The 27,066-nt window shown below is 43.7% G+C and overlaps 2 protein-coding genes across 14 annotated transcripts in view; one reads left to right on the top strand and one right to left on the bottom strand.

Annotated features, from left to right (window-relative positions):
- Positions 1-19,688, top strand: part of LOC110973366 (corticotropin-releasing hormone receptor 1-like) — a 74,936-nt gene extending 55,248 nt beyond the window's left edge. For all 3 annotated transcript variants that reach the window (XM_022224138.2, XM_022224137.2, XM_022224139.2), the window contains 10 exons: positions 2,316-2,417; positions 3,336-3,424; positions 3,627-3,736; positions 8,878-9,058; positions 11,584-11,740; positions 12,736-12,866; positions 13,912-13,997; positions 15,094-15,226; positions 15,968-16,009; positions 17,122-19,688. In XM_022224138.2, coding sequence (XP_022079830.1) covers positions 2,316-2,417; positions 3,336-3,424; positions 3,627-3,736; positions 8,878-9,058; positions 11,584-11,740; positions 12,736-12,866; positions 13,912-13,997; positions 15,094-15,226; positions 15,968-16,009; positions 17,122-17,334 — 1,244 coding nt within the window. In that variant the 3' untranslated portion in view covers positions 17,335-19,688. The remainder of the gene's footprint in view (positions 1-2,315; positions 2,418-3,335; positions 3,425-3,626; positions 3,737-8,877; positions 9,059-11,583; positions 11,741-12,735; positions 12,867-13,911; positions 13,998-15,093; positions 15,227-15,967; positions 16,010-17,121) is intronic.
- A 692-nt stretch (positions 19,689-20,380) lies between these two features.
- The window catches only part of LOC110973364 (calcitonin gene-related peptide type 1 receptor-like), an 85,063-nt gene continuing 78,377 nt past the window's right edge, over positions 20,381-27,066 (bottom strand). For 10 of the 11 annotated variants that reach the window (XM_022224136.2, XM_022224132.2, XM_022224133.2 and 7 more), the window contains 4 exons: positions 26,565-26,653; positions 26,327-26,462; positions 25,531-25,659; positions 20,381-23,848 (listed from right to left, as the gene is read on the bottom strand). In XM_022224136.2, the coding sequence (XP_022079828.1) occupies positions 23,411-23,848; positions 25,531-25,659; positions 26,327-26,462; positions 26,565-26,653 (792 nt within the window). In that variant the 3' untranslated portion in view covers positions 20,381-23,410. The remainder of the gene's footprint in view (positions 23,849-25,530; positions 25,660-26,326; positions 26,463-26,564; positions 26,654-27,066) is intronic. The other variant, XM_022224129.2, reaches the window with a different exon arrangement.

Consider the following 27,066-nt stretch of genomic DNA (forward strand, 5'->3'; position numbering starts at 1 on the left):
CTGTCTATCGTATTTTCAGATGAATAATGCACGAGTTAATTCAATCCGAGAGTTCTCAGATTTGAGGTCCAGCTATGCAAGGTTTTTGTTACCACGCGGCGTAACAGCGAAAATATCCGGCGCAGAGCATACATCAAAGGCCGACGTATGCCCCAAGAGGGACCCCGCTGCCAGTACTTAGTTCAAACGAGTTCATAATTAGGTCACTGATGCTTGCCACGTTAATTGATGGAGTGGAATTGGTCTAATTATGTGCCCCTACGGACCTCGTGTTCGGTCAGAGGCGTATTTGTATCACGCCGGTGCGTTGATAGTCGGAAACCAACAGCAGCTCAATTGACAGTCGCCGAGTTTGCGCGCAGGTTGAAACGTCCCCCGGCTACGAATTCGGCTACAGTCTAAACCTGAAAGTACTTTTGGCGCCAACGGTATAAACCCCACGCCTTTTTTGAATGACAGGCGTGCGCAACGTGTCAGAGGCGGCGGGGCATGGAGTTTATTTGACAAGCCGCCGGCGCCCGATACAGCGTTCGTGACCAGGTAAGGAAAGTCTTAGTTCGCGGTGCGCGAGACTGGCTTAACATCAGACGTGCATTACCCGTGCCGGCATCTCAGTGGACCTATCGACAGCAAACAGCATGCATACCCCCAAGGCCTAGGGGGGATAACTTGTCAAGGCCTTGCAGAACGGGAGATGTTCACTGTTGCTGCTTGCTCGAGGCTCGAATACGGAATGCAATAAAAAGGCAAACTTGATGCACAAGTGTGAAACGCTTGGCATTTGTTATCCACTTCGACAATGGGGCCCATTTTCACAGAAAAATTTCCAAAACATAAAAACTCCAAGAGAGTGATAGTATCACTAATGGTTACTTGACCAATAAGTATCTGTAAATTTATTATACGGTGCCGTTAAAGTTCACCTAATACCCCAACTTTTTGTCACTGTTTTTTAATCAAGAGACATCGCTAATTTCTTTCAATAATAGTTTTTACAAAGTAATCTATGAGTACTTTAATGCCGCTTCATTTGGGCAAAAAGTACATGTACGAGTACATTTTTCTCCATTTATAGTAATTCTGAAATAACGTTTGGTTGCCAGTAGCAATTTGACATCCTGAGTGGTGGAACTGAAAAGAAAATGATAAATTGATTGATGAGAACCCTGTCTGTAGCGACAACTGATATTAACGGTCATCTGCAAAAAGAGCCAGTGGTTGTCTCGGAAAGGTTTTGCATTTGGATGTGGCAAACCGTCGAACAGCACTGAGTCAGCCTGGTATTACAATAGCGCATGCCCCAAATGAAACGCGTCCGAGGTCATTCGGACGTGGGTGCGAGGTCTGCCGTATTCCCGAATGACCTTGCTTTTTTGAGAAAAGAAAAACGAACTGACTAATTGAAGGATGATCTAAAGAGGGTTTTTTCCGCGTATACAGGGGTACCTAGGGGTGTTATAAGTCGGGGTTGAACCACCTTAACCGGGCAGGGAGGTTGGAAACACGTCGTTAAAAAAATAGGACATTTCTAAATTGAATAAATACGATCATTTTGTTTTGGTTTCGGTCATTTTTTATGAGTTGGGTTGGGACAACGATTGGATAAGGGCTGGACGATACCTGCACAGCAGTTGCGTTCAGTCTGCATCTTTGCTAAGGGTTTTCAAGTCTGAAGAGCAGCTTGGTACCGCGAGGTATACATGTCTGATTCATTAAAGGGAAGCGGTGGACAACCGCAGTGTGCGCACTTATACGTGTTCATGTCGTTCATTAAAAATCCGCCCATACAAGTCAAGTCGGCTTCTTGTCGGGAAAGGCCCACACACACAAGGGAGCCTAAGTTTAGAATATCAACAATAATTTGACGTCAATCCCACGTCATTCCTTTTGTGAGAGCTTCAGGTTTTTTAATAACATGGAAATTGCAGTATCAGTCGTACTTCTCGCCGGGCCGCGTGAGGACGAGAGCATTGTAACCACTCCGTCAATGATTGCCAAATGAAATTCAATAGTATCAATCTATTTAATGTCATAACATTGAGTCGCAGAGGAAGAGCCCATGAAAGCATGTTCCCTGACAATGTATTTCTATCAGCAAACTGACGTTGCCTGACTCCTTCACGCTTTGTATTTTGTTTTCTTTTCCATGGTCTGATTTAACCAAACGCAAGGCACGATGTGGCAATTTAATGTTGTGATTTATTATTTGGTGGTCTTTTTAATTTGTAATATAGACACTGAAATGCCCTTTTTCTTGTAATCCTTTCAAGATAAATTGGTGAATGCCTCTAAATATATCTTCATTTTGTCTGCAGGTGCGCTGTTCTGTAATGCCTCTCACGATAAGGTCATGTGTTGGCCGCCTACGCCAGGCGGGCAGAACGCCAGCCTTTCCTGTCCCGTCTTCAATTCTTCCGGTGGGTTGCTGTTGCGTCTGGCCCCCGTCTTTGATAATTACCTTAGAAATGTTACAGTTCCCCGCTAAAGTGCTTTTGCTCCGTTCAATCCGGGATGGTAATCACGATCACTAGGTATAAGCCACGCCACTTGGTTATAACCGCACGTACAAACCACATTTTGCTTATTATGAAGTTAAATGTTTGATATAATATGAAGCGCATAAGATAGACTCCATAGAAGTTATGTTTCTCTATACACCATTACAGTCACAGTTATCCCTGCTTATTAAGCCAATGTCAAGACCACTTTGTGTAGCCAAGATCAGCCCACTACCTTCATAGATACCCATTTACAGTTCTGGGGAGATTATATATAGTCGGGGGCAGAAATGACGTCGTCAAGGCCTAACATGTGACCAGCTTCTGGATTCGAACCTTCGACCCGTGGATCAAGGAAGCACAAAGCTTAACTACTGGGCCGCTTTCACGCTCGCTGCAGTCTGCGAGGTTTTGTCTAAAAGACTGGTCCTTGAAAGTTAAATGTCTTTGGTGTTTCACTGTTGTTCCCGTTATTCCAACGAACATTTTCACGGAACAATTGCGATTCACTGTTGGAACAGAAACGCATCTCCAGATAAACAATGTTTTCCTGGAAGGACGTCACTTCAGAAACGTCACCCATTTGAATTGTTTGAAGATACGCACTTGACGTTTGAGAACAACTCAAAAGGAGTGCCCAATAAATTTCGTGCTTTTTCAATGATGCTCAGACAGTTGCACCAAAACGCGCGTTCATTTAAAATTCCAGTCCCACATCCTTTAAGGGGGGTCTGTTTCCAACGTCCACCATGTCTTTGGATCCCCTGGCCGTCACGTTGCATGTTTCGGAAATGATCTTAACGAAGTTTTTGTTTTTGTTTTGGTACATGTACCCAGCCCTCAGAGCTTACAGGGCGTGTGAGAACACAGGCAACTGGGCTAAGTGGACGGACTACACTGAATGTCTCAAAACCTACACCGCGCCAGTAAGTCCGATGATCTTCATCAAGCTGGCTTTCGTTCTCAAAAGCCCTATAAATTTAGCTTTGTCGTCAAGCTGAATTGCATAATGTTTACCAAAAGCAATATTGGTACAATAAAAGTATTCTCGTCGGTAGTGTTCCTTTTCATTTCTAGGAGTTCGTATTTTCCACGCTAAATTGAGGAATAAACATGTCTTTTTGACAGACCATTCCAGGGGAGCCGACTCATCAGTCCGTGTCGTATATCTGGCTTTGTGGATGCATACTCTCTCTCATCTTTCTCGTCATCATGCTTTTCATCTTTTGCTACTTCAAGTAAGTCTTATCAGATTCTTTTTTTTTTCTCAAATCCTGTATGCTCAGGTCATTCCCCTGCCAGCTGGGTCCCAGACTCTCCTGCTCGTGAAGGGCACGGATATATCAAAGGACTGGTTGGGAACCAGCCTTAATACTTTGCCGTCAATTTTTCGGACCAGGGGAATCTTTGTTGCATTTCTCCACAGTAGCCTGTACATTTCATTTTCCCCAAAACAGGCAAACAGCGGCAGTAAACCAGAGAAATAGTGTCTTCGCAGCGACCTCTTCAGTCCACACAAGGCGCCCTAAGATTTTTGTTTGATTGCTTGTCTGTGATCTAAAAGCTGACTCATTGAATATGCGTATTGCATTATATTAAATAAACGCCATGACCACCTCTTTAAAGCCTCTGCCAGCCGCATATTCTTGGTACCATTGGAAACTCCAATATGACGAGCAAAAACATTTCTAATAGGCTAGGCCTGCTTGAATCGTAAAGAGTCGAGCGGGGATTTTCCAGGCTACGTTTTACCACTCTGAGCAAAGGGTTGACCCAGTTTGACCCAGAATTATGTTCCATTCGGCGTGACCCTTTTCTGGGTCAAACTATAACCCCCTTTCGGATCATATTTGACCCTTTCTGGGTCATATTTGACCCGGAAAAGGGTCACGCCGAATGGACCTAATTCTGGGTCAATCTGACCCGGGGGAGGTTTTAGAGTGTGTCCTTTTTGTACTTGGATGAAACAATCTAAGCAGATTTCATCCTATGAGAAGTGCTCGTGTTGCCGCCCACTTGCATCCCTCCAAACGCCTTATACTTCTGCTTCGACGTGCATAAAGCCTTCCCCAGAAAGGTGCCACACTGTATAGAATTATGTGTCTTCATTATACGATACCGGTATTGGTCGAGTTTGCTGAGAATAAGAGAATACCCTAGAGAAATTAGGAGACGCGCAGAATATGTATTTGCCTGTTTGTTTGTTCCAAATGTGGCGTGTCGTCTTTTTTTTGCGGGCTGCATTTGCACAGTTTTGGCGCCAAGGGATTCCGCCCCGACCTTACTGCTCAAACAAGGCGGGTCGTTTGTAATTAATTGCCAACGTTCGTTGGAAACGGTGTGTCGCTTTTCTCGTAAAAAAAAATAGGTCTCGTAAAAATAGGTGTGTCGCCACGTTTACAGCTCGGAACCTTGGCGTGTTGATTTTTATTGTTTATCTTTAGTCTTAAAAAGTTTATTTCTGTAGCTCGGAGAAAAGTGTGTAAACGAGCCATCTTTTTGCAACTTAAAAGCACCGGCGTTGATATGTTGCGTCCATGCAAAATACGCGAATAATGTCAGGCCTTAATGATTTCTCTTGACTTTCTCCTTCATGATGGTGCATGCGTACCGGGCCTGTTTATCTGCTGACAATCGGAGAATCCCTGCGCCGCAACGATTCCTCTCATTCAGTCGATATCCCGTTGTGCGACTCTCAGTGTGGAAATCAATGTCTGCGGACCGTGAGACAACACCTTATGTGCGCCTCTGTGCAGTTTCGATTCCATTAGTTCGATAGCAATTCCTGGATGAAGGAGATACCAATCGCCCCACGCTGCCTTAAGTGCCAAACATCATTGATCACTGGTAGGCATAGAAAGCTATCTAATTAAAACCCGCACGCTATACAATTCTAAGGTGTGCCTGTAATCAACTGTTATACTTCCTTGAAAGGGTCCCTTGCAAAAAAAAATTATCTGTATTCTTTAAAAATCCCCTCAATTCTAAAAGAACCGAATTTCATTGAATTTCAGATGAAATTTGTGCCTGGTTACATTGTGCGGTATTCCTACCCCCCCCCAGCAAATCTCGCCCGCTGGTCGTACAAAACTGCTTGTCAACTTTGTCTTTTATTACCGTCTAATTCGGTATCTTATCTGCTGGGTTAATGGTTGACTTTCCTGTCTTCACCAGCCCCTCATTCCAAGGGATGATAGTCCCGTTGACGGCACGTTTTCCCCTCCCACACTTCCGGAATCCAGAGGAGTTTGGCTTTAAGTTAGTCTCTTTCCCAGCCGGGTTTGTTCATTTTATCTCTACCTCAGTATTTACCTCATCGCTCATACTGGGAAATCGTTTCGATGTTGTCCCATTTGATTTCGGCAAACCCGACCGTTTGATCTTGGATATAGCACGTTCTGTTGTCCTGTGTCTCCTTCTCTGCACTCTAATATGAGTAGCCGATCGGCAGCAACCGTTCATGTGATTGTCGCGTTTCCTTTAAAGGAACAATAGCGATCACACTTGCAACTTTGGAAACGAGGCAACCAGTCTTTGCGTCACTTTAGGTGTCCAGGATGCTGATGCACCGATCGGCAACAACCGTTCACGTGATTGCTGCGTTTACTTTAAAGGAACAATAGAGATCACACTTGCAACTTTGGAAACAAGGCAACCAGTCTTTGCGTCACCTTAGGTGTCCAGGATGCTGATGCACCGATCGGCAACAACCGTTCACGTGATTGCTGCGTTTACTTTAAAGGAACAATAGAGATCACACTTGCAACTTTAGAAACATGGCAACCACTCTTTGCGTCACTTTAGGTGTACAGGAAGTGCGAGATCGGTTAAGGGTTCACTGTGGGCTTGTGAGTTCCCTAACGGTGCGCGACGACTGTGGTACCTCCCACGTTTTAACAGCAACCCCCCAAAAAAACCAAAACCAAAAAACAACCTCGACTTCACGGGCTGCGTGCACGTTCCTTCACTAGATCGTGCAAGGCATGGGGGGAACCAACATCGCGCGGTATTAGATCATCCCCTTGGGAACGAGGTTGTAAAATGACAACTTGCTGGGCAGACTGTGTGAGATGCGCGTATAGTGCGCACGGAATGCACTTGCTCTCTGGACAGAGACATGTACAATGCACATGCACAGCACAACGACCTGAAATGTCCACCAAAAATATAATATATAATCAGTGCTCTGAGATATGTAATTGCTGAGCTTTCGGTAACTGAGTACCTTCTTCAGGGCAAGCAGATTCACTTCTGAATGCTCGGCAATGACATATTTCAGAGCACTGATTATTTATTCATATTCTTGTCAATATTCTGATCACGGTGCTACGCAGCCCTTGCATATTTCTCTGAAACGCCTATCAAACGTCTTGCCGATCCAACCCATCTAGATCATACATAGAGTAAAACTAGAGGTTTTAGGCCCATTCTTGTAGCCTACGCTGCGCCATGTTTGCCCAAGAAGAGGGCGACATTAAGCTACCCCCTTAACGCGCATGCACGCGCTTACGAGATCACGCGTACCAGTAGGCGTACGCTTGGTTCCAAGTTGTCTGTGCGTTGTGGGACAATTTTACCCGCCCCGTGATCTCCAATGCAGTTACTCGCATTCGTTCCACGGGAAACTGTTCCTCCTTTTGGATTAAAAGTCATCTTCTTCAGTAATGAATTCTAGACGATGAGGCTTCGCATAGGCCTAATCCAAGTTAGCGTAGCGACAGCTGACATTGACATTCTAGGAGGATTTGCTGCCCATCAAAAGGAGAAGTCTTCTCCAGTTGAGGAATCTGCAGGTATTAGCAGTATCTTAGGAGTACAATATGTTCCTTTCTTGTTTTGCTAACTCCAACCTCCCCTTCAACATTCCACGTCAAACATCTGCAGGCTTACGCTGTGTAAAACCGTACGGTATTCTTAATTAAATGGGGATTTGTAGGGGGGGAAAGATAGTGGAAACAAAGAGCAGTGTGAATGGCAAACAACCTGGAAACAGGTGGCTTTTCTCGTAATAACATAGCTGTTATATAAGTTATAGGAAGTAATTTGAATTTTGCACGGCGCGGCCGGGGAAAGCTTCAGCGTGAGAGTAGATATCCAAAACTCATTTCCGCCTCTTGTATCTCCTGTGAGAGCTGCTCGGAGGAAATATACAGAAATGATTTGACTTGTCGGCTGGGACGGGATGAAATTACAAAGCTGGTTGTCATCGATATGTCCTTTAAGAGCCCCTCCAGATCCCAGTGGGGTCTTCAAGGAGCTTTTATTGACCTTTTTTCTTCCTGATGGAATGGCTTTAGTTGTTCCAGCCCATGCAGTAATTGTATCCAAACATGCGATGCGGTTGTCTGCTTTTGTCTCCTACATTTCACCCGCCCTGACCGGGGGCACCATACTTTTTGCAGGGGTCACTGAAAGCCGACGGTGGTTGTTCAAGAGTACAAATAGGGGCACCCAGGGGCACGGACCTCCGCGTAGGGAGGTGGAGGCGGTACGGTTTCCCCTCCCCATTCTTGCGCGCGGCACCGAATTAAAGCCACACAGACCTGATACTGAAGATCGTGTATTCAGAAGAAACCGCCAGTACATTATGATAGGCATTGTGCGTTCCGTTTAACGGTGGGCATTACCTATTGTGCTCTTGGAGAATCGCGGAGATCAGCACAGCTTTATCCTTGTGCGCCAAATGGAGCGTCCTTCAGTTCAGGGACTGAGATGCCGTCGAATTGTCCTCACCTAACTCTTGTATTTTCACCGCTGAGGACGCCCTCGCTGTGCAGTACGCCCTCAACAGTATTCATCGGGCGTAGTCGCGTTTGAAGGCATTCGCACTTAATGTTTCGCTGTATTATGTCTATAAACGAAACAAAACCTTTTCTGGTGAACATTCTTTGCTCAGCCGTAAATTACTTGGAAAAGCAAGCAGAGAAATACATCTTATAGCAGGGAGTCGAATGTATGGCAGGGCTTAAGCATGGAACAATTATTAAGTAAACACTACAACACACCACATCAACCCAACTTAACCCAAGCCAAGCTAACATAACCCACCCTCACCTGACCCAAGCCAAGCCAATCTAAGCCAAGCCAACATAACCCAACCCGACCTGATGCCATCCAAGCCAACCCAACCTAAGCCAACCCAACCCGATCTGACCCAACTCAAGCCAACCCAGCCCAAACCAACCCACACAAGCCAACTTTACCCAACTAACTCATCCCAACCCAAGTTAACCCAAGCCAAGCCAGCCCAAGCTAACCAAACCTGCCCCTAAGCCTAAAGATACCAAACCGAGCCAAAAGCCTCCCCAAGCCACCCAACCCACCAATCGATAAATGAAAAGTGCTTGTGAAAATATTTCTTCCTCCTTATCGATGGCAGGTCTCTGCAGTGCACCAGAATCAACATCCACAAGAACCTGGCGGTGTCCTTTATTCTGAAGTATATTTGTATGATCATCCAGCTGTCGCCGACGCTGAGCAGCCAAAACCCCGCGGATGAATATTACGAAGGCGGAGATGTTGCACCAATTGCCAAAGCCAATGACACCTCGGAGCACGTGGTAAGTCCAACTACTTTTTAAGACATTGGTTGAAAAACTAGACATGAAATCTTGAAGTAGATGCTACCAAGGCATAAATACCAACATTACAAATGAAATTATGGGGGGGGGCTTCATAAATATTACCCCTGCCCACCAAACCACAAATATTTTTTGAAACCACTGTCTTTCTGAAGGCTCAGTACCCACCTCACGTATATGCATTTACTGTTGACAGTTATCGGTAAATAATGTTTGACTGCAGGCATTGACGATACCCTGCAGTTTATAGTGAGGTGTTTAAAGGTTTTTTGTTGTTGCTGCAGCTGTTGTTTGTTTGTTTGTTGTTGTTGTTGTTGTAGTTGTTGTTGTTGTGGTTGTGGTTGTTGTGGTTGTTGTTTCTCTTGTGGTTTTTGCTTTTTATATTATCATCAATTGGCGCTCTAACTATCTTGGGATGATTTATGTAGCAATGAAGTACAATCAGTCACCAAACTCTTCTCTTTTAATTAATGTTTCCTAAGCCAATGCCATGTATCGAAGAGAGCCAAAAATGCTGCGGTCATAAACAGGGGTAGCAATGACGACACAGGTTACCCAGCCATCTCACTGTTATTAATGACTTCTCATTACCCAAGCCTCGACACATCTTACAAAACTAGCAAGCTATTAAGCTGTTTGCGGCATCTTCTGTCGAAGTACACCATTCAGCCTGAAAAGCCGTGACGGGTGCGGCTCGCACTTGGAGCCTACTAGACGACCACGCTATGCCAATGATAGCCTCGCCGCTCGCGCGCCCACGTCAATGGGCCGTGACGCCGGGCTCTCGAGTTGGGAAGGAGCGGTCCACGCGTCTTATTGCGCCGGTAGTGGTTGCTGCGCTGTACTGAACAACATTGCCTCGTGTTTACAGGTTTGGGGTCAGCGAGAGATTCAGGATTTGTCAAAGGGTTGGCCAAGGAAATGAAGACGGTAGACCGCAGGACTTTGGCCGGTACTGAGAACCGTTATTTGCAGTATAGTGGCATGATGGATCTTTCCACTCTATCCTTCAAATCGCCCGCTAACTATGCAAACACACTCTGAATCAAAATGACACTTTAGATTTTTTTCAATTCTCTGTAAACACCCTTACTTCTTAAATCCACACAACTTGTAAGTATTCGGACGCTAATCAAGTAAAGATAGCAGTTCGAGTAATAAAGTTTGTTGACCACAAAAATCTTTTGAGTCGGTATGGATTCGGTATGGAATCCAGGCTCCTGATTCATGTAACCGTTTCTTCTTGTCTGCCTACCTGGATGTGTGTGGTATTCTTTAGAAAAGTCCTCAAGAAAAAGTCCGTTACATAATTCTAGCTTCCACGGAGATCATTTGGGTAAAACTTGAGAGGCTTTCTTTTTAAATTAGTTTCAAAATTACCTTTTCCCAGCAGCAAATGTGCTTAATGCTGATACGTTTGTTCTAATGAATACAGTGAGTAATAAATCTCTCCACTCAGTGTTGATAGTTCGGCCCACCGGAAATTTCCTTAATATCAAGCAACCGATATCAATAATTGTACAAGGCTTGTTAGACAACAAAACATTCCCGCTTTAAGTGAGAAAATGAAACGACCGGGTAATTAAGATTTTTTTGGGGGGGGGGGATCGTTGCACCATTAAACGGCGGTCGTGGTAAGGTGTTTTGCTGCCGCTGTTGGGTTTCGAGCTTGACCACGAGATTGCGCACTTTTCCTAGCAATGGAGGCTCCTTTGGTAGTAACTACGCATCGCTGGTTCACAAACGACCATGAAACGCAAGCGTTGCAGTCTCATCGATACCAACAAAATGAACATTCCCGACCAACTTGACTCTTTGCAACCGATGAGGGGGTTGCTTCTGCTCAGGGTGGATAAGAAAAATAACACATTGGATGGACTTCCGTCTTCATTTTGCTGTTATCTTTCGCTTGATCGATTCCATTCTCTTTGGGTCTCAGCTCAGGATAATTAGCTTCTCCTTAATTCAGTTTGAATGGCATTATGGTGCACACTCGAAGTTGTCAAATTGCTTTCATTGTGTATAATGTGCATAAAAAACATCAGTGCCATACATGTAGGTATTTTCATAATCGCACCGGTACGGGCTGAGGATTATGAAGATACCTGTTGTTTGTAATAGCCTCAGTGTTGCTTTTGATAATACGGGCGCTTCACAATAGTGCGCCTCCAAGAGTTTGCAATGCGTTGACCAATCACAATGCGCAAAATCTGTCGACCCTTTCCAAACACGCATTGGGTCGACAGATTTCGCGCATTATGATTGGCCAGTGCGTCACAAACTCTCGGAGGCGCACTTTTGTGAAGCGCCGGTGTTCCATACTGGTGTGTTAAGTTGGCTTTATTTCTTTGCAATTATCTGTCTTTAACTGATGAATGTCCCGTCCCAGTGTCAGTTTTTCTAGCTCCTTGGAACTTGTCATGCTGGACTGTTTTCAGAATTGCTTTGTTACACATCTACCAGCAAGGAAATTTCCCTTTTCCCGCCGTATTCTGTACTTGTAGCTTGTCTTCTGCCGTCTGCTCACCGTACTCCTGGAATATTTCACGATGGCCAACATCTTCTGGATGTTCGTGGAGGGGCTGTTCCTGACCACTCGCATCGCCGTTGCCGTCTTCAGCAACGAGTCCAACTTCAAGCTGTACTTGCTCATTGGATGGGGTAAGGATATCTTACAAAAACTGAAGTGAATGGTCTCGGAGTTGCCTGTTACCGCGACTGCCTTACAACACTGCGATTCCTGCGTGTATTACTATGAGAAGGGCGCCGACAGTGGACTTATTCTTAGGCACTGCTCTTCCTACCTCGACCCAAGAGGTCACTCATGCAGTCTTACAGTTTGGATCTTAACTGACAGCCAGGAAACGACCACAACGTGCTTGAAATATGCCACCACGTTTTTCCCTCTCAAAATGTAGTCAAGTTGTCTGTGGAACTAAGAGAACGACTGCACTAGACGTGTCCACAGAATTGATTAAAATCCTTCTAAGAACGGTGCCGATATTGTAGTTATGTTAGGGAGAATTTGAAACTGGCAAAAACATGTCGCCTCGCCCCACATGCACAGTGGATGAGAATAATCCTTCTGAGAAATCTCTTTTGTAAGAACGTCAACTTTTTTCTTCGCTAAGATCATAGAGTTTGAAAGTCTCGGATACTTGTGATCACTCGATCCCATCTCTAGTTAGGGGTGAAATTAGACTTTTTTGCAGGTGGAATTTCTTTCGTCGGTTCCTTTTGAATGACTCTGGCAATGATAGCCTCTGACTGAGCTGGGTTCCTCAGACGTGTACTTTTCTCTCATGAATCACATATGCAATTTCATTTATATTTTTCTCGCCGAATCAACAAGAAGACAACATGTTGTCTTGAATTTTTTTAAATCAAAGAGCTTGGAAGCCAGTTTTTCTATCCTGCTGCTAACCGTCAGGACCCGGAATTTGACATTCTTCCGAATTTTTTTCTCAATTCAAAAATATGAGGAAATTTGTTACTTTGAAATAAAGAGCTGTACCAAGTACGTGCCTGCATATTTAAAAAAAAAAGACTGCTCGGCAAACTTTGATAGCTATAACGTTGAGCTTGGCATGATATCAAAATGAAACCCTGGCTGAAGTGCACCTTCTTATTTTTTCTATTTGCTCCCTTCGTCATAGGATCTCCTCTGCTCTTTATCAACGTCTGGGTGGTGCTGATGGCGATATATGACCCAAACCCCTGCTGGGAAGACTACCATGCAGTGCCCTACATCTGGCTGATAAGGGTTCCCATGATCGCTGCAATCCTGGTTCGTAAACAGAATTCCGAATGAATCAGTTTGGTATCTCAAAAAGGGCTCGGTCATCATTCGGGAGCGAGCAGCTGAAGTCATGGCGTAGGGCCGTACCGATAGGGCCTGAACGAACTAATGATAGAGTGCATCCGAATCTGTTGTCTAGAGCTAGGACTAGGCCTTCACTCCATGGAAGTAAACGGAGATGCACGGAGCCGTAGTTCAGTTGGAAGCTCATTTCGGACACGACGCTCTTCGCTTTGAGCATGCGTTGTTGAAATGCCGAACTGGCTCGTTCAAACAAAAGTACAAACTTTGTGCACAACATAATACCAAATTTATAACAGTACAGTCAACAAATTGGATTTGGCAGAAGAATTTTTGTCACCAATCTGACAGTGAGCTTGATGAGTGCGCTGGTAAGCGTATAGAGCTTTGCTTTTGGCATTTTTAGCTGTTAAATTGTTGGAAAGAACACGAAAGAAACCTCACGGACACTCAGCGAGGTTGAATAATAATCTCTGATAGGATGGAAATGTAAACAGCCGTGTGCACCGCGATTCAGTTAGTCGTCAATCTCCTGTACGAATGGATATCTAAACTCTGTTTATAAATGAGTCGGTGTGTGTGTCTTCTCCACCGCTAATGCAGCGCTCACTTGCCTCCATTAGTCCCCGACAATTACCCAATTTAAACCGTTCATGTCATGTGCCAGAAAAACCTGCCCAATAATACCCCCCAATGTTCACTGGATGTTGGAGGGGGCACTTGGACGTGCCCTCAACTCGGACGTGACATTTGCTCAGCCTGCACCTGCCTTCATCGCCCGAGCCCGCCCGAAGCAGATCATTATTATCCCCCTAGAACCAGGCTACGACGCGGGCCGGTAATCCACTCAAGTGTTTAGCAAGCCGTTGCGGCATCGTTCAATTAATTACGCCCATCCTGTGTGCCAGTCAATTCGGGTTTGCTTCTTCTCCGCCTTCTTTCCTCACCTTCCACCCCCAACATGAAGATCTTATTCTTTATAAAAATTATTCTATCTCTCTCCCTCACACAGGTGAATTCTCTCTTCTTAATCAATATCATCCGAATTCTAGTCACCAAACTCCGAGCCAGTAACACGGTGGAGACAGCACAGATGAGGTAACTTGACCCCAGCCATCGATTTTTTTTTCTCCGGGCTCGACCCGCCACCTTCGCTCACCCCCCCCTTCATCCCGTTTGGCTCCCCTTTTATTTCCTTCCCGGGCTGTGGATCTCTTTGGTCTCAGCTCACCTCCCGAGCGTACTTTCCACGCCGAAGTCCCATATATTTCAAATCTCCCAGGAAATCTCAAAAAGGCGATCCGATACTGCTCAGACGAGATCCGAACGGGTAGCCCCCTCCCACCTTAGACACAATCGAGCAGGAATAATGTTTCCACTGTCATAATTACCACTCATGATTGTATGTCAGCTTCGCATCTCCCTCTTAAACATTTCTCAGCCCTTACCTCATGTTCGGGAAGGTCGAATTCAGCCGGAATGGGGATTGTTTTAACAGAACACGGTCAAATATCAAAGGGAAACAGTACACGATGCATGCATGGCTCCAGGCTCAAAGAGTGTCACGTGCTCCAGTCCCCCCGTGTTTATTGCAAACTCGATCAGTCCCGTTCCATTGGCCAGGGGCGTTTTCGGATCCAGTGTCCTATACGCTTCCTTAAATTGACAAACTCATGAAAGTGTTGACTAAACTACAACAAGGAATTCCGTGCCTTCCGTTCTTCACAGCAACATGTTTCTCTACAGCCGGTTTCGAAAACTAATTTTTGAAATTTTGAAGTAAAGAGTTTACCCTTTTAAAACTCAAAAGCCTCGTCAAATTCGGCATCAAGTGATGTGATGATTAATTGAGGAGAGAATAAACGGGAAACATTTCAGACGCTTGGTGGCAGCAAACACAACGGCCCTTTCCACGCTTGGTGTCATTTTGAGCATGCGTGATAGAAAAGGCCGGTTATTTGCCACCACCAAAAGTCTCCCATCAAGAAAGGAATGAAAAAGACACTGTGAACGACGAGATAACCTGGTAATGGGAAGAGGTATGCTATTTCTGAGCCACACATGTTTTCTCACCAGCAGGTGAAAGGCAACACTTTGGGACGTATTATTATTTGGCTTGTTTCTAACTTTACGAAAATGTTGACTGCTCCTACAACTATACTACTGTCTCTTTCGTTTGGTTTTCATGGTGAAGGAAATCCATGAAAGCGGTGGTGGTGCTCTTCCCGTTGCTCGGCCTGACCTATTTGATATTCATCTGGGACGATGGAGGTGCCGTGTCGGGATCGATATACCACGTCGTGAACGCTGTGCTGCAATCTGGGCAGGTAAGGCTCGCGACAGTCAGGGGCGGATCCAGAACCGAAATAATTTTGGTGGGAGGGGCCAAAATTTTTATGGGGGAGGCAAGAAATTTTTAGTTGTTTTCACGTAACCCGTTATGGCTTTTATGGCCTCAAGTTGTGGCTTTTGGAAGGAAGGAAGGAAAATGAACTAAACCAAAGCATCGCCTCTCTCCCTCTCTTTATAAAAAAATTGACTTTTTCGGGGGGGGGGGCACTGGCAATATTTCATACTCCCCGAGGACAAAACAGTGTCCTGTAGACTTCTCTTCTGTTAACAAACATTGACCGCCATTTCATATGGATGGCCAAAGTTTGCAGAAAATTCAGTATTGGCCTGCGCCTACTCCTGCCAAAAAAATGTGCACTTTGCATGATCGGTTTTAAATTGGGAGACATTTCTATTTAGTAGTTAATACAGGTATTTAATATTTGCATAAGATTTGTAACACTTCTGGTTTTCATCAACGGCCATCCATAGTTTTGCCATCCAAGGTTGACAAAAACGGCGCTTGTAAAGTAGCAAAAGAAAGGTTTGTGCCTTTCATTCACAGTTAGCTTCTGCGGTAATTGTCCGGTAATGTCCTCAGAACCATCTGCGTCACGATGTCTGTTTAACCCACGTAGCTCTCAAACCTACGAAATGAAGTGTTGTTCACGTCCCCCTTGTAAAACATCAACCACTCTTTCCTTTTGAAACTGCTTTCTGACAATTTGTTCCCTCAGGGGGTGTTCGTTGCGGTCATTTATTGCTTCATGAACGCTGAGGTGAGTTTCTACTTTTCTGTTGTAGTTTAATCAAATCTGTTGGGAAATTTCTGGTCGTAGAGTGTGTCTGCTACAGCTTCGTGGGCACTGACGTTGGGAACTGAATTTGACAAGCAATTATAGGTTTACCAGACCTTTCACTTAACCGACGTCGAGCTGGACTGAGAGAGGGCGCTATTTCCTTACCAACGGTGGCTCCTTTGGTACTAACTGCGCATCGCTGGTTCACGAACGATCAGGAAACGCAAGTGCTACTGTCGATACCAACAAAATGAATACTCACGACCAACGCGGCTCGTTTCAACTTATGAGGGGGTGCTTCTGCTCGACTGGGGAGGTGAATAGTGAAGAAGAAAGCTTCCCATTCAAAACCTGATCAGAACTGATAATTTTTGAGAAATTCTAAAGCTTGTCAGCCTTCTCGAAGGCTATCGTTGGTTTCTTGAGATTTGGCGAGCACTGTAGACGAAAAGTTTCCAAGACGTCATAGCCGGTGCGCATCTTATTGTGTTGAGTCAGCTCCGAGGGAAACGTCATGTGTACAAAATGTGCACCGACTTGGGTTGAGGGCTCCTCAAAATGGACAACCGTGCCCAAACGGGCTTCTAGAGCTACGGATACGTCTATTTGGAGCATTCTCCCATGCATTTGCAAGATGCGGATATCTCAAACTAGCTCCTGAGCAGTGGACCATGTAGGTTTTAGGCTCAGGCAGGCAAGATGGGATTGTTTTATCATCAGTGAAAGAATCCTCCCCCCGGAAAATGACAGCAACGTTTCGAGAAAAAAAACTTAGCGCTTTCGATTCCTAACAAATAAATAATTCTTGGCAACATAATGGGGAAGGGATAATTTTCCCCGCTGTCCGCTGCTGGATAAGCCTAATTTTCACCGCTCTCGGCAGTTGGATGTAAACCTACCTCGAGTCGCGATGTAGAAACGGTCTAACGTCATAAGATTCTGCCGCGATGGCTCTCATTCCTTCTCATTCTGAAACGTTTTGTTTAATTTACTTGGGCTAAGCATCGCCATCCTTCATAAGCTGTTTTCATAATTGAAAATAATTGTTGCCTGTCTCCATTTTGATTTTTTCCCCTGACGCATCCCCCAAGGTTCGGATGGCCATCCAGCGGCGGATCGCGAAGAGCCGGTACAAATTCGGCAGCGCGAGTCGCCGGCGGACGCATACCAATGGGTCCTGTGTGATGGCCACCTCGTCCGAAGTCGTTCTGGCCGTGACCTTCCGCAAGAACGTGCAGGGCTCCACGTCCATCGACCAGTTATCGCAGGAGATGAAGCCCTTCACAGAGTGCGTGGAACGTTGACGGCGCCCCCACTCGGTCACCGGTATGAAGATAGTTCCACAGCAGAATTGCCGTGCTGGCTGTTAAGTGCGACTAAGCACCGTTGCTCTGACAGGTCCAAGTGTTTTTTTTAAGCATTTAGTAGATGTGATCTTTTGGAACTTTTGTTGTTTGAGGTCGAGGAGTCAAACTCTACTTTCAAAAATTGCCAAGCAGGTTTGAAGCGTGTGGCCCGATGGAACGTTTATTTGAATGAAAATATAAATGGACTCATATCGCCCATCTTAGTGAAAGGCGTTTAACTTAGTGTTACTGTGCCAAGTAGGCATGTTTGCTTGTGAGTCAGTCGTTTCATAGATTATCATGAATGAAACTACAAGCCGTCTTTTTTTCTACTGGTTTTGGTATGTAACACAAAAACAGCTCTTGCTCATGGCGCTATTTTATTTCAATAAAGCTTTCTACATTTGGATGGAATTTAACCGGAGAAAAAGGAAAATTTCACTTTCACTCAGTTTTACAAAGGAATCCACCTTCCGGGCTAAACTATCTTCAGCGAAAAAAAATGGCATTTTTGTGTATTTAAGTGACCATAAAGTCTTCTGTCGTTGTCTTGGTGAATCGCAGTTTCTGTATTGTTATTGAAAGTCGTGTCATTTATGAGAACAACAGTCGAAAATGTCAGTAGTTAACATGCCTCACGTTTGTAGTGATGACGGACTTGTTTATTTCAGTGAAGTACTTTTGCACCGATGTTTTTACATCATCTGTCAAAAAGTGTTGTAAATACACACAGTGCACCTATTTAACATCAAGACCTATATAAAAAAGTAAACAGCAAGTAAACAAGCACTACAGTTGTTCAATCTGTACATAACATTCTTCGGCAGAGAGTTCTATTGTGTAAATGAATTATGTAAATAATCTCTCTCTTTTATCAATCTGTTCCAGTGTTGTAAAGTTTCCATTATCTGAACTGGGCCACAGAGAGATTTAACGGGTACGTCCACGGGCTAGCTGGGTGTAGAGGTGTGAGGATGCGAAGCAAAAGGGAAGAAGGAGATATGCAGTTGAGAAATGATGGAGGGAATTGTGTGACTTGAAGCAGTTCTGTGTTTCAGGAAAGCGAGGTCATTTGGGAACAAAGCACGCGCGTGAATTCCGCGCTGATGGGACAGATCATGAGACCTCGCACTTGCGTTCATTTTGGGCGTGCGCCGTTGGAATATCGAACTGGCTCATTGTCAAAAAAGTGTCTGAAGAAAGAGAGGGAAGACTGGTGAGAAAGGGCTTGAGAAAGATCTGCCAACGAGTCAAACAAAATTCGCCCTTTCATGTAAAGTTTTACATTTTTCTTTTGTACTGGGAAGGGAGATTCTCTAGCACAAACTTTTAGATACCTGAGTTGCTAAAATTTGAAAGTGGGCGTGGCCCAGTGAAATTGTGGGACCTCTGAGCAATAGGAAGAGGAAGGTGATGTGTTGGATGCGGTGTTGAGACTGATGGAAGGAAGTGACGAGAAGGGAACGATACGGAGGAAAGCAGTTAAAGTTGCAGAGTTGAGTGTGACTAGAGTGAGAGGGCGGGCTCTTCGAGTTGTGAAAGGATGGAAGGCTTTGCCAAGAAGTGCTGTGCATGTACTGCACGAGGTGCATTGGTTGTGAGTAAAACCAAAGGAGTCCGTGACAAGACCACTAGTGTTTGACGCACCGTAATTTAGACATGCATGGTGCTGTGATTCATAATACATGTGTAGTGAAAAATGATTGAAGCTCCGGCTTTCAAAGAAGATGAATAATGCATTTCAAGATATCTTATGCATGGATTTATGTTGAATGGACCAAAGCTGCTCTTGGGAAAGAATTTGCAGAGGGGTATTTTAATTCTGTCTTTAAAGATAAAATGTAATATAATATATGAAATAATTATAAACTAAGAATTGATTTTTTGTTCACGCGTTGACTGTATTGTATAAATGCAGGTTATTTCATTTTACTTGTTTCTTACTTATTGAGGTCATTATGCGTGAAGACGGTTATTTCAGAATCCAACCTTTTTACCAATTAAGACAAACTATATTGATTTTAACGTTACAATTCGCTTTTTTTTCGCTTCCAACACTGTGATCTTTCACTGGGCATATCGCAGAGATTACTCACCATTTTATGAGCATCTTTGAGACAGTTTAATGCCAAATCAAACTTTTTAATTACGTTATCCAATATCGTTGATTTATCACTAGCCCCAAATGCCAAATGGTTGTAGAACACACTTTAATGAAATGCCGACTTTGTTTGAGAACCGATCAACTATTGTCCTGTAAATACATGAACATGATGGCACGTTTCTAAGTAAAAGCTCCTCTGCCTTAAACAGTTCTTGGTTTTTGCGTGTTGCTTTGTTCTGCTCCATATTGTGGAGCCTTGTGATGAGCGAGCATGATAGTATGAAAGCCTTGAGCAAATTGGACATTCGACAGCAGGTTTAATTGTTACCTTCTTAATGCCTATAGACCTTTCTCACCCACGTGACTAAATGTATACAATACCACCACGTGCAGACCGCCTTGGCCACGGTGATCGTATATATTGCTACGGGCAACTTCAACCACGCGCAAGCGCACGTGCGATTGCGTCATGCTTGACTAGTTTATCTTGAATAAGTAGATTACCATCACAACACAACGCACTCATTACCATCACAACACATCAGAGGTCCAGCACGATCGTGACGTCACTGGAAAAAGGTCTATAGGTGCACAAGTTACTGTGATGACGTGTATGGATGTCGACTTTGTGATTTGTCGACTTCTCTTCAGCTCCTTTTACTGTTTGACCGTTTCTCCATTCTTTTCTGCCAAAAAAATGGTCGCAGCGTCTCAGTTTGATGTCACGATGCAGAATTTGTGGCCGTCGGGAGAGGTTCTGTCGTTTCATTCTACCGAGTCTGAAGTGATTGAGGAGAACCAGGAGAGACAATGCAATATACGGAATAGCACCCAACGCCTCCCCTACGCGCTGACTATACTTAGATGTTGGTTTGCATAAAGACAGAAACTAACACAAACTTATAAATATTATACATAATTATGCATTTTTAATTAATCCATGTAATGAGAAATTGTGTTGTCCACATGCACGTGCTAATGAAATAGTTAATACGACACGACCAGCACAACAGAGCTTTATGAATTTGGCCTCCCTCCTCTCAGGAACATTTCTCAGTTTTGGTCTCCAACTTACAAGATTTGGAAACTGTAGTCACGATAAAGACTTAACTTTTGCAAGACACAACACGCACACATTATACCCATCAAAATTCGCTTTCTAGAAATTAAACAGAACCAGCTTGAACCAAGCTTTAAAATATTCCAGAAATTAATAAGTTCCAGAGAAAATGATGGTGCTCCCATCCCAGTGCATTGTAAACCCATTTTGCCAAAACCGAGGCACCCTTTGCACTTGGCACGCCTTAACAAAGAGTAGGTGTCAATAACCAAAGGTAGCATTTCTTCCACCAGTGCATCTCAGTGATCTTCCTTTAGCTATTACAACAGACAAGGCGCATTGCCGTGAACACAGGATTGCAGAGTAATTAGAAAATGATTTGAAAGGCATTATTCGAAACCTTGAAACTGAGTCGTTACAAGATTTACAAAACACTGTTAATGGGAAGCGACTAGTAATTTCAAAGCTCAAATCACTTCCACTTTTGTTTACATGAAGGATTGATTAATAAATGGCAATATTGTAAAAAGAAAATGTGTCATAAAAAGACTTCAGAGAATGTAACATCTTTCTATTCAACTGCTCAAGTTCAGGTATCATTTAAATACATTCGATTTGACAATAAATTCCTTTTCGATTATATATTGACACGTAAAGCGGATATTCACATTTCCGATGCATCAAGAAATTAGCAGCAAATGTTCATCTCTGTATCGGGCTCATTTCGACTAATTCTACCCGTCCAATTACCTCTAGTAACTGAAATATTGTCAATACTATTCCAAAAAACACCAAAAAATTAGCATATGCGTCCTAGTTTTAAGGACAACAAAGTTAAAGTCAATGAAACGATCTTTACACAAAATATAAAATGAAGGCATTTTATACAAATGTACATTGTCTAGTTCATAAATAACAAAATCAATTAAATTTCTACACACCTATTGTCGCCAATATCCAAAATGAGCGTTAAAATAAACCAATACTTGTCTATTTACTCATAACTAATACACATGCATCGCGAATTTTTTGTAATGGATTATGTAGTCAGAGAACGAGCCTAATTTTTAATAACACGGTCAAAGGTCACACAACCACCCTGAGCGCTGGTGACCGGCCCGCCTGAGCCATTTATATCGCAAAGTGAAAGAAAAGTTAATGCATTACCAAAGCGAGTCCACATTTTTAAGTTTTGTACTTAGAGCTGTTCACAACCACTGCGCCCCCTGGAAGCGCAGTGTGGAAACGATTTGGTTGAGTCTTGGACACAGTAACACAGCCTTCGAGGAAAAACGAGTTGGTTTCCTGCAGCTATAGAGGATGCATTGGGTAGGCGTACAACAGAGTTCAGCCTCTGCTTTGTTACAAACGTTAGCACCAGGCACTGGTATGCCGCAGATGTCCAAGATGTTTTACATTGTTGAAGCTTGAATGCTTGACATTCCTTTGGAACAGTACAAGCGCCCCAACTGCGACCCGTGTGAATGTCGGCTGTCTGGTAACTGCAAGCAGAGCTGGCTACAAGGAGATGCTATTGACACGACACTGGTCAGAGGAGTATTTGGTGCTGCTCTTGAGAGCTTGGTCCAGCCGTACGTTGCGACTGAACCCTGGTTCCTACTTCGTCGTCGAGCCGTGTGCCACACCAGGGCACATCGTGGATTGTCTTCAGTTTAGAGTACATTGTTGGGCAGCCTGCTTGACCAAAACGGGTGAGTCATTGCGTAGTTTTGTTTCAGTATTTGAAGTCAGGCGTACTCTGAAAACGTAAACGGTATTGAAGTTATGTTTCGTTGGATAGAGTTCCTTATACTTGTCTGAAAAAATCTGTTTTCTCAGTAAACAACTTGGCATTTTCCCTCGAAAATTTAACATTTCTGGACATGCTGTTGCTTTCTGATGGCTATTAAGTCACTGTTGGGAGGAATTACTGGCGTTCGTATATGGAACAGTTCCCGTTTCATTTAATGACTTTTGCTTCGGGCGCCATGTTGTTTCAATACAGTAAGTGTGCTGCCAGCTGAGCCATTTCGTCCGCGTGAATGAAAAGCATACGAGCAGCACAATGCGGAAATCTTTCATGAGTTCACCTTTCAGCTTTAGTTTGCGGAATAGATATAAGGTCATCTCCAAGAAACTAACAGCTTCAGCAGAGGTTACCTAATGTCATGTAGTTCCCTACAATCAGTGGAATTCTTCTCCCATGTACTGTCTAAAATTGCCAGTACAATATATTAAATATGAATTTGCTGAATACACTAAAAGCATTATTGTTTTTCAGTCAGGACTGAAATTATTATGCATTGTAGTAACATCAATAATGACGATAGTAATAAGGCAGTATATATTGTTCATTTGAAAATACTGTTTTCAACCTGCTACAGTGTGGCTGTAGAGTAGGAATTTACAGTTGACCTCTTTTCAAGGCCAGAATTAAACCTCGTCTGTACACGTGTCTTATAGTATGCACATCCACTGAGAAGTTACTTCACAAAAGTGAGTCTACTCTTAGTCAAGACTACATCGTGCTGTTTTGAGATCACCAGCTCCGACTGAACACCCGGGCAAGCATGGCTGCGATTGCAGTTGGTTTTCCTCTGAGAAAAAGCGGTGCTTGCTTCTTGTACTTCTTACGGTGATAGTTGTACAACAACTTGTGTGACATTCTGTCATGATTTCCTTGACAGCAATCGATGCAGCATAGTCCTCCTTTTTGTTTTTGTGTTTTTCTCTCATTCGCGTAGTTTGGAGAAGAACATTTACAGAACAGCATAGAAACGTCTTTATCGCACCACTTAAAAATATATACAGTTCCAAAACAAGCTGTCGATTTCTTTATACAGAACGTTTCCACATCCTGTGTTCTCTTGTCAGACCTCGGTCGTCTTTGACTCTTCGTCGTGGTTTTCGATCAAGATGCTCGGGCAGACATTTTGGCTTGTGTTGGCATTGCAGTCCCAACTGTGATTGGGCCCCAGCTCGGCGTACGCTGGCGGCGTCTGCGTCGGCGTCGGCGGCCTGGAGCTGGAGTCTAGCTCCTCTCTCTCCTTCGCGTCGTCCGTGTCCGTCGTTGTTCCCCGCCTGGAGCGCACCGTCTTGCCGTTGCCCAGGCTGTTCTGGGCAGGCGGGGGCGCTTTGTTCAGCAGCGGGCTGTTCTGCCCTTTGTCCACACTCCGTCTGTCGTTGGGGGCCATTGTCGACACCGTTTCCGTGATTGTCGTGTTCATGTTGCCATAGCGCCCACCGAATACACTCCCCCTGTGCCCCCAACGGTACGAATACCATTTGCGGCGGATTTGCATTTTTACCTGTGACGGACAAAAAAAACCTTTCACAAATTAAGACTATTGTAACCAGGAACAATAATTATTTCTAAAAAGAATATTTCTTCTAGAATTATCTCACTGGAATAATATCTTTGTTCTAAACAGAGAATTTGAGTTCACCTCTCATTTGGACTATGTTTTCTGTTTGATTAGCAAGACTGCATTGTTTTATCGATATTTTGTCTCTTAAACTCTATCATTTCCATTTTTTATTTTTTTTCTCATATACTGTCTTCGATGTAATGATCATGATATTTAATGTAAATAAAAATACACATGGATACTTGGTGCGTACAAGTGCCACAAGACGGTGATTTGGCTGTGCGGCCAAAGTCGAAATTTGTTTCACTGATCCAATGTTGCAAAAACTTTTGACATTTAGCGCTAGTGGCTTAGCGTTGAGGAAGTACTCACAGGACAGCATTAGTTTCTCGCCGAGAAATACTTCATGCATTAGAGCCCCTGTTTTCAAGACCTATCTTGATATCAGGATTTTAATCAAGATGTATTAACAAAAAGGCAAACAGCTGTGCAACAACAGTGCTGTGTCTAGGAATTTCAATTGAAGACAATGTTAATATTATCGCATTGTGTTAAATCACGAGCTCTAATTTTTCCATATAAGCACTCCATGATTTTACAGATTGAAAACTCGAGAAATCATGAATGAAAAAAAAAATCAAAATATCCTATTTTATCGAAGCTGTCTGTGATAAAACGGCCGCTGCCTATTTTCGGTCGCATTTGTTGTAATTTGATAGTGCGAAATACGCGCGCTTTTCGTGGTGTGGTGAAATTGCGTCTGAACATTAATTTTATCGCGCCGTTTGGGGGAGGGCGCCCTCATATGAAATCATAGTGCCAGTCGTTTGTTACCAGTGTTACTTTTGGCCAAAAATCTGTTGCAGAAAAAAAAGAGCATGGGAAAAAGTCAGAATGTTAAACACTCAGTTCGCATGCTTTATACTTGCCGGTCGGAGCAAAATGCTTCCAGTGCCAACTCTCGTCAGAGAACAGTTTGTAATAACTCATCGGCCCAGAATGAGGAACCGGGGAAAACAAGTGAATTATGCTGAACTGTGAACTTTCATACGAGCGGTAAGCCCTATTAACGTATGACCTCGACTCTTGAAAGTACTACATTTGGAAAGCTCAAACCAGTTGCCTCGATTTTGAAAGGATTCCCGTTCATTATTCACCTGTCGTATTATTTCAGCTTCTCTCTCAGACTGGTAAATAACCAGCTTTACCTGCTTATGTTGAAAGAACCAAAACTTGACTACCTTTTGAATGACAGCTCTCCCAGTTGAATGGTGCATGAATGCATGCAAAAGAAAATAAATTCGAGTGTTTTGCTTAAAGAGATTGCCATTTGAACGGAAAACAGTCAAGGTAAAGAACAAGTTTAAAATGTGCATTAGAAACACACAGCCGACATGCAAAAGGAACAAAAACCGGTCTCGTAAGCGGGGATGAAAAAAGGGAGAAAATTAAGTGAAACATTCCCACAGAAAAGTAGTTGAAACTGAAAAAGTGCAGTGAGTGACCAATCAGAAATTAGTGTGCTCAAGTGAATTGGCTGTTACACACACACAAAGAAATGCTGTGACGTCAAACGACTGACACCGACCACGTGACGAGCAGTTACCCAATCAGCGACTAACTTTGGTCTGACGCGGGCGGCCGGCTGTCGAGCATGAGGTTTGCCTCAGTGTTAAATTATTCAAGCGTCTACGAATCTTTGTCATTACCTCACCGTTGAAGAAGCAAAATATGCAGGCGACAAAGAAGCCCTGTAAAAAATAACAAAGAAATGGTCGCCATATTACTTGATTTGAAGGGGAAATTGTGTCCCAAACAGCAACAGCGTCGTATATTAACTGTTTGATCGGAATTAGAAAAATAACAAGTTTGCATTTTCCAAAGATATGTAATACAAAACTGCTTGCTGACTACAGTGACCTATAATAAAAAATCTCAAAATATGGAGGGCCCGACGTTTCGATCCTAGCAGAATCTTTCTCAAAGATCTATCAGATCTTACATCCTAACAGAATCCTTTCAGAGAAAGATTCTGCTAGGATCGAAACGTCAGGCCCTCCATATTTTAAAGTTTGCATTTTGAGAAAATTAAAGCAGCTTAAAATTTAGGCAGAGAAAAGTATCCTCATGGTGGCGCTGACGTTGTGGTCTTCGCACGTTTTTGAAGACATTAATTGGCGCATTGAAACTGGTTATCATAGTGTGTGCTCCTTACTGCCATTTTAAACGAGCAATGCTGATAATTGTATACGAGTGCAGTAGTTCCTATACACAAATATAGTTTCCCTTCCTTTAATAATTTTTTTTTTCTCACGTGAGATAATTGCTACAAAATACCAGCTCTTGTTGGCTTGCGTCTCTTTCAAAACAGAGGCATGGTCCAACGCCCGCAAAAAGGCGTCCCGTTTGTGCGTTTACCTGAAGAGACAACAGTATTGCCATGAAGTAGTCGTAGAAGTCTATGGCCGTGGGGTTGCCGCCTGGCCTTACGGGAAGAATGATGTAATGCAAGCCAAGGAGTGGAAGAAGGATCAGTGTTGCTCGAACCGCTCGCCTGCAGACCAAAAAAGAATCTCACGAAATGACTTAAAAATGCCGGACAATAATTGTTTCAAACAGTTTATCAGCTCGTGGGTGATCGTTGAGCGGTACTCACGTGTAATTCCTGCCGGAGCCAGAAGTGGGTGTAGCTCGTAACTTGGTGACTAATACTCGCACAATGTTCAGGAGTAAACACAGGTTTATCTGGGGGGATGACGAGAAATGAAACCCTTATGACAAACCCAGGGTATGTATTCGCTGTCATTTTGTTATGACGACGGGTCCCTAGTCTCCTACTGACTATGACCAATCAAGGCGGATGGAGGGGGGAGGCAACGGGTGCCACCCACCCACCCCCCTCAAAAAATAGGGCCACATTGAATTTTTAATCTGTTTTGTGTCTTTTTTTTTCAAACCATGAGTAAAAACATCAAAATGTAGCTTCACCCTTCGAAAAGACCAAAAGTTTCATGAAAAAAATCCCGAGTTTCCCCCAAACAAGTTTGGTGCCTGAAAATTTAGCTCTGGGTCAGTCCTTATGACCAAGGAAAGATTTTTTCGAAAGAAAAATGCTAAGCAGATACCTTCTTGACCATCAGTGGCGCAAATCTGTGCCA

Source organism: Acanthaster planci, linkage group LG17 (genome assembly GCF_054643075.1).
Source record: "Acanthaster planci isolate LZ-2023a linkage group LG17, COTS_SCS, whole genome shotgun sequence".
In the NCBI taxonomy this organism is placed as follows: domain Eukaryota; kingdom Metazoa; phylum Echinodermata; class Asteroidea; order Valvatida; family Acanthasteridae; genus Acanthaster; species Acanthaster planci.